The sequence below is a fragment of the Galeopterus variegatus genome, unplaced genomic scaffold (genome assembly GCF_000696425.1).
Source record: "Galeopterus variegatus unplaced genomic scaffold, G_variegatus-3.0.2 Scaffold1254, whole genome shotgun sequence".
In the NCBI taxonomy this organism is placed as follows: Eukaryota; Metazoa; Chordata; class Mammalia; order Dermoptera; family Cynocephalidae; genus Galeopterus; species Galeopterus variegatus.
In genome coordinates this window covers 49,142-56,524 of record NW_007727365.1, presented here as the reverse complement: position 1 = coordinate 56,524, position 7,383 = coordinate 49,142, and the positions used below count along the sequence as shown (strand labels likewise).

Below are 7,383 nucleotides of genomic sequence, written 5' to 3'. Positions count from 1 at the left end.
TCAGCTCCTCGGCGTCGTCTGCTCTACGGCTGCGCGGGCAGCGACTCGGAGTGCTCGGCCGGGCGCCTGGGGCCTCTCGGACGCCGTGGGCCTCCAGGCGGCGTTGGCGGCGGCTACGGGGAGAGTGAGTCGAGCGCCAGCGAGGGCGAGTCGCCTGCCTTCAGCTCTGCGTCCAGCGACTCAGACGGCAGCGGTGGCCTCGTGTGGCCGCAGCAGCTAGTGGCGGCCACCGCGGCCTCCGGGCCAGGGGGTGGTGCAGGTGGAGGGGCGCCCGCGGGCCCCGCCAAAGTCTTTGTGAAGATCAAGGCATCCCACGCGCTGAAAAAAAAGATACTGCGTTTCCGCTCGGGTTCTCTCAAGGTCATGACTACCGTGTGAGTTTGGAGATTTGCGTGGCTCCCCCTTCATGGCCTCTGCCCTCCACACTGCCAATCACTGACCCTTCCACACCTACCTTCCAAAGACCGCCGTTTTCTCTACTTCCAAAGACCCTCCTCGCTTCCTCCGTCCGTAGTAGTCTTGGTGAAAAGACTCTCCCTCTATCACAGAGAGGGATGGGGAAGGAACACTGAACTAGTCCAGCTTCTGGCTCTGAAGCCCTTGGGCAAGGAAGTTCCCCTTCTCTGGGCCTCACTTTCCTCATCTGTACAATGGGTGTCCATGTATGCAAAAGAGGACATTCAGTTGGAATTTCCCCATTTTAGTTTAGAAGCTTAGTCTGTTTGTTCCCCTTCACTTCTCTCACTGAGCCCTCTCATTCCTACTTTCCATGCCCAGATATTGGCCCCCTCTCATTCACAAAGTGCCCCCTCCACGTCCCTGGATCCTTAGGATCTCCCCTTGGCACCCTGATCAGAGACCCTGTGTCTGACTCAGGTGGTGCCTGCAGAGTGCCCTAGAAAGGGGAGGAGCACTGATTTGGGGGTTTTGAGGGTCAAGTAGGAGTTGGCAACACCTAGAAAGAAGGGCTCTTTCACCTCCATCCCTGGACAATTACGGAGGATTGGAAGGTAGAAGAGGGGAAGGAAGATGGTTTCTATCATGTGCCCCTCCCCGTGAATAGTGGCGGAAGCCAGATGACCCTCAGCTGTTCCAATCCAATATATATTTTTCTTTTAAAAAATTACTGTATTTATTATGATGATGGTGACTCCCCGGTGCACAGGGGGGCCAGATTCTGTGTTTCTCTAACCTCTTTGTAAATAAATGCACAATGTTACATATGTGTGGACTGTCTCTCGTTCCATGGCAAAATGAGAGAAATGCTCCTTTTCCTTTGGACTAACATTTATTGAGCACCTTCTGTTTGATTTGGATGTAGCAGTGTCCAGAACTAGATGGCAGGTCCCAGAGTCGGTCTCAACATCATCTTCCTACCATTGGCTATTTTACTTTAATGAGTCTGACCTTTGATTGAGTTATGTTTGTTCATAAATACAGTTTCATAAAACTGGGAATAGTATAGAAAGGGACAGCCCCCAAATCCCTTCTCTCGAAAGTCATCATAATCAGCAGTTTTCCATGTCTCCTTCCATCTTATTTATGTGTTTGCATACACATATGAATTTAAATAAATATATAAATACATAGTTATTTACATAAATTGGACTAACACAGTTGTGCTGCATAATGACATTTCAGTCAATGATGGACTGCATATATAACAGTGGTTGGAGCAATAGGCTATACCATATAGCCCAGGTGTGTAGTAAGTTATACCATCTAGGTTTCTGTAAGTAGAGATGTTTGCACAAGGCTGAAATCGCCTAATGCATTTCTTTCTTTCTTTTTTTAAAAAAGATGACCGGTAAGAGGATCTTAACCCTTGACTTGGTGTTGTCAGCACCACACTCTCCCAAGTGAGCCACGGGCCGGCCCTTGCCTAACGCATTTCTGAGAACGTCTGCATGTTGAGTGACACACAACTGTATATGTATGCAGTTTTTATCACTTCTTTTAAAAAATCATCTAGGGCCGGCCCGTGGCTCACTCGGGAGAGTGCGGTGCTGATAACACCAAGGCCACGGGTTTGGATCCCATATAGGGATGGCCGGTTGCTCACTGGGTGAGCGTGGTGCTGACAACACCAAGTCAAGGATTAAGATCCCCTTACCGCTCATCTTTAAAAACAAAACAAAAAAATTATCTGTTGTGTATCTGAACTTCGCATTTAACTGGGTGTCCTATATTATTATTTGCTAAATCTAGCAATGCTCAGTTTAGGGGCCTCTGGAAGCATACAGCTACCTGAGCTTCCCATGCTACCTTCAGTGTGTCAGCTGTCCAGTTAGCAGATGGATCATTTAGGAGGCTATGGCCCCTGACTGTGGGGACTTGAACCATCCCATGTCCAGGGAGGGCCTCTGTTGTCTGGAGATTTTTTAATAGGGAGTATTAAATTAAGGATTGAATTTCTTTGATAGTTATAGTACTATTTAGCTTTTCTGTTTTCTCCTGTGTCAGTTTTGCTAAGTTGTATTTGTCTAGGAATTTGTCCATTTCATCTCAATTTAAATAATATATTTTTATATCACTATATTATTCTTAATAGCTGCATATAAGATTCCATTGTGGGGACTCTCGTAATCTAAACCTATTGTTAGCTCTCCAATTCTTTTACTATTAAGAACCTTGATACAGTAATGTCCTTGTATTTGCCTCTTTGTGCATATACATATGTATTTCTGTGGAGTCCATTCCTAGAAATAGAATTTCTTGGTCATTATAGCATTCTCATTTAAAAACTTTTAATGGACACTGCCACACTTCCTTCCATTAACACACCCCTTACTAACATTTCTAACAGCAACTTTTGAGATGCCTGTTTTTTACCCCGTCACCAAACAACAGATGCTATTGATCGTTTTCATTTTGCCAATTTTATGGGGGAAAATCTGTGTTCTGTATTAATTAGTATGTCTCCCTCCTTATTTCCTTGATGTGGCACATAAGTTTCTATGCTTATTGGCACTTGTATTTCCTGTTATGTGAACTACCTGCTCACACCCTTTGCTCATTTTTGTTTTGGGTAAGCCCAAGAATTGTACCCATTTCATGGATGGGTAAATGGAGGCTTAGTGAGGGGCCATTCCTTTCCCATGTCACACAGCAAGGGGGAGCCAGGGCTAGGACCCAACCCCCACCTGACTCCACAGTTAGAAGAATGGGTATTTGTTGCTGCTTTGATCTCTGTGTCTACATGGGTGAGTCAACTTCTCTTGTCCCTCTGAGCTCTGAAAGAGTAGAGACCAGGCCTGCTGTGTTCACCTGTATATCCCGCACTCAGCCAGGCCATGGGGATACAGCAGGAAACAAAACAGAAAGTCTCTGCCCTATGGAGCTTCCATTCTTATGGTGAGGGGAATAAACATATTTCATTTAGAGTAACAATAAAGTTATTTTATTTATTTATTTATTTATTTTTTAAAAAGACCAGTAAGGGGACCTTGATCCTTGACTTGGTGTTGTCAGCACCACGCTCTCCCAAGCGAGCCAACCAGCCATCCCTATATAGGGATCTGAACCCACGGCCTTGGTGTTGTCAGCACCACGCTCTCCCAAGTGAGCCACGGGCTGACCCAAGAAAAGTTATTTTTAAAAGTTTGTCAGGAAAAGTCATTGCTTGTCAGGCCCTTGGGAATGTTTGCTCTACCTTCATTCCATAAAATAGGCAACTGAGGTCAGAAAGGGGAAGGGACTTGTCTAGGGCCACACAGGCCACTTTGTGGTCAAATGGTTGAAGTAAATATGGATGACCTTCCTTTGTAAGATTTTAGTGCTGACTCACAAAAAATAACAGCAAACACTTATTGAGCACTTATTACATGCCAGACTCTATTCTCACTTCTTTACATATATTGACTCATTTAATCCTCACAACCTTCTATGGGTAGATATTATTATTATGCCCATTTTATAGATGGAAATATGGAGGCACAGAGAGGTTAAGTAACTTATCTGAAGCTCATAAGTGACAAACCAGGATTTAAATTCAGGCAGCCTATCTCCAGAGCCCATGCTCCTAACCATGACCCTACATAACCTGTTTGCCATATGTATGATCTCTGAAAGGATCCACAAGGAACCGGTCACAGGGAGAGAAACGGGGTGGGGAGGGGTGGTGGTGGTGGTGTTGACATAATAAATAAATGCTATAATTTGTTACAGATGATAACGACTATGAGGGAAAACTAGGCAGAGATTTGAGGGAATTGGGTTGGATGGGCAAGCAGGGGAGCTCGTAACTTTAAGTGGAGTGATCAGGAATGTTCTAATTGAGAGTTTGGGGAGTGAGGCTTGTGGATATCTTGGGAAAGAACAACTCGGGCAGAGGGAATAGCCAGTGCTAAGGCACTGAGGCAAAACCATTCCTGGCATGTTGGCAAAACAGCAAGGAGGTCAGTGTGGCTGGAGCGGGGGCAGTGGGGAGGAGAGTGGGAGGAGATGAGCTCAGATCGGCGGTAGAGACCAGCACATCGTGTGGGCCCCCGTGCACCATGCTGAGGATTTTGGTTTTTACTCCAAGTGAGGTGGGAGCCATGGGAAAATTCCGAGCAAAAGAGGAGTTTAGTTTGTTCTTTTGGGGGGGGGTAGTTAATAGCTCTGTTGAGGTATGATTCACATACCATAAAAGTCACTATTGTAAAGTATATAATTAATGGCTTTTGGTATACTCACAAAGTTGTGCAAATATTACCAAAATCAATTTTAAAACATTTCCAAGACTCCCAAAAGAAACCCTGCACCCTTTAGCTGGCATTCCCCAATCTCCTCAGCCCCCAACAACCACTAATGTACTTTTGCCTTCTACAGATTTGCCAGCTCTGGACCAATTTCATATTTACTTTTTTGGCAGTTGGCCAGTACAGAGACCCGAACCCTTGACCTTTGGTATTACAACACCGTGCTCTAGCCAACTGGGCTAACCGGCCCGCCATTTCATATAAACGGAATCACACAACACATGGCCTTTTGTGACTGGCTTCTCTCACTCAGCATACTGTTTTTCAAGGTTTATCCATGTTGTAGGCTGTACCAGTACATTTATTTTTATTCCCAAATGAGATTCCATTGTCTGGATACACCACATTTAGTTTGTCCCTTCATCAGTTAATGGACACGTGGATCGTCCCCACTTTGGGGCTATTATGAATAACACTGCTGTGAACATTCACGTACAAGTTTTTGTGTGGACATATGTTTTCATTGTTCTTGGGTATATTCCTAGGAGTGACATCGCTGGGTCCTATGGTAACTCTGTGTTTAACCTTTAGAGGAACCGCCAGACTCTTCTCTAAAGTGACTGTACCATTTTACATTCCTACCCGGGTGTGAGGGTTCAGATTTCTCCACATATTTGCTACTACTTGCTATTTCTGGAGACTTAGTTTTAAACAGGGTCCCTCTGGCTGCTCTGTGGCGTACAGGCTGAGAGGGACAGAGGGAGAAGCCAGGAGCCCAAGGAGGAGGTCACTGGCATAGACCAAGCTGGAGCGCATGGTGGCTGGACCCGCAGAGGAGGTGAGAAGTGATTGGATTCTGGAGATACTTTAAAGATGGAACCAATGATATTTGTTGCTAGGTAATTGTGGAGTGTGAGAGGAGGAGGGGAGTCAAGGATGACCCCACAGACTCACCATCAATAGAGACGGTTAAGCCTGAGGTAGGAGGAAGTCTGGCGGGTGGAATCAGGGACTCAAATTTGGATGCGCTGCGTTTGAGATGCCCACTAGACATCCGGGTGGAGGTGTTCAGTAGGCGACTGGGCATTTGCTCCTAGAATTCATTATTGCCGTTCGTCGATCATTTCTTGAATAATTAAAGTCAGACCTGAATCCGAATCCAGGGTCCGTTTCCTCTTCCAAAAAATGGGGACAATAATACCATCGAGCATTAGGTTGCCATGAGGCTGGGGCGGTTCCTGTGCAAGCATAGGACAAGAACTAAGATTAACCGCAAGGTCTGCAGCTCGGGAGAGACATGGAGGTTACGCTCGCTGCAGGCAGTGTCCGTCTGTCTGCCTCCCCCAACCCCCAGCCTCCGGCCGTGGTCGAAAGAGAACGGGAAGATTGGGTCGTCACCTCGTCCTCCCTGGCTCTAAGCTGGGTTTCCTCCTTGGGGGCTGCCCAAGCCAGAACTGCTGATGGAAACCAGCTGCGGGCGACGCCGAAGCTCGGCGCACGCCCAGGCCCCTCCTCGGCGCCGGCAGACCCCTCTGGGGCTTGGGTAGGGGGAGCGCCTTGGCTCCCCTCCCCCTTTCCGCAGCCCGGCCCGGGACCCTGGCACGTCCGGCGCGCCTGATGCTTTCCAGATGTGGGCCCGGTCCCCTCCCCCACCTGGCCGCGTTGCAAGCCAGGGTCAGATGCTTCCCTACCAAGTCACTTCCAGGGACCCGGGCCGGTATCCGCTCCTCGACCGTCCTGCCTCCCTGTCCACGCGGTTACACCCGGATTGGGACGGGCTGACTGCGGTGGACGCTCTTCCCTGCACCTCCACCTCTTCCCACGACTCCCGCCTCGGCCCCGCCCCGCAGCCGTCTGGTGTAGCCCGGACCGGAGGGAACCCCCGAGACCAGCCCTCGGAGCGCGCCTCCGCCAGGCCACGCCCACCTGGCGACACGCCGGACACGCCTCCTTACAAATCCCGCCCAGGGCCACGCCCCCGTGGCTCGCCTCTGCGCCGGTGGCTTGTGGAAGGCGCCCTCTGTCTGCCTCTCTGCCCTCCTCTCTGTGTCTCTGTGTGAATGGGTTTCTTCGTCCCTCTCTCTGACTCTACGTTTCGGTCTGTATGTCTCTCCGGGCGTCCTCTCTGTCTCTCTGGTGTCCTGTCTGTCCCTGTCTGTCCGCGGTCTTCTCCACGTCTCTGTCTCTCTCAGTCCCTAGGTCTCCACCTGTCTCTACCTTCTCTCTCCGCGTCTCTGAGTTTCTGTCCCAGTCCGTCTTCCGTTCTCTCCCCCTGGTCCCGACCTTCCTCCACCCCTACATCCCCGCATCCCTTGTCTTTCTCTGGTTCCCAAGTCTCAGTTGCCATCTCCTGCAGGCCGCGGGGGCGCCTGGCCTGGCCTTTTTCTACCTCTTCCTGTGGCTTTGGCGCGGGCCGGGTGGGCGGCTCGGCAGGCCGCGAGCGCCCCCGTGTGGCCGGTCGGGAGCGGTCTGGAGAGCCCAGAGGGCTGAGTGTGAGCGCCAGAAGGGGTGTGACGAGAGCTTGAGACTCTGTGGAGTGCGCGGGTGACACCGGGATGGTGTGCGACCCGGAGGACCGTGTGAGCGCACTCCCGTGAGATGGTGTGTGACAAGGAGAGTTTGAGTGGGACTGCATATGTGAGAGGTGACATGTGACTGTGTGTGACACCGTGAGGTTGGGTGTGCTTGTGACACCGTGAGG

At 49.6% G+C, this 7,383-nt stretch overlaps 2 protein-coding genes across 3 annotated transcripts in view; both read left to right on the top strand.

Moving 5' to 3' along the window:
• The window catches only part of DACT3 (dishevelled-binding antagonist of beta-catenin 3), a 10,764-nt gene extending 9,541 nt beyond the window's left edge, over window positions 1-1,223 (top strand). Inside the window, exon 5 of the mRNA XM_008575900.1 lies at window positions 5-1,223. Within this exon, the coding sequence (XP_008574122.1) occupies window positions 5-378 (374 nt within the window). The 3' untranslated portion in view covers window positions 379-1,223. The remainder of the gene's footprint in view (window positions 1-4) is intronic.
• A 5,501-nt stretch (window positions 1,224-6,724) lies between these two features.
• GNG8 (guanine nucleotide binding protein (G protein), gamma 8) overlaps window positions 6,725-7,383 on the top strand; it is a 5,560-nt gene continuing 4,901 nt past the window's right edge. For both annotated transcript variants that reach the window (XM_008575891.1, XM_008575890.1), the window contains exon 1: window positions 6,725-6,780. In XM_008575891.1, the coding sequence (XP_008574113.1) occupies window positions 6,743-6,780 (38 nt within the window). In that variant the 5' untranslated portion in view covers window positions 6,725-6,742. The remainder of the gene's footprint in view (window positions 6,781-7,383) is intronic.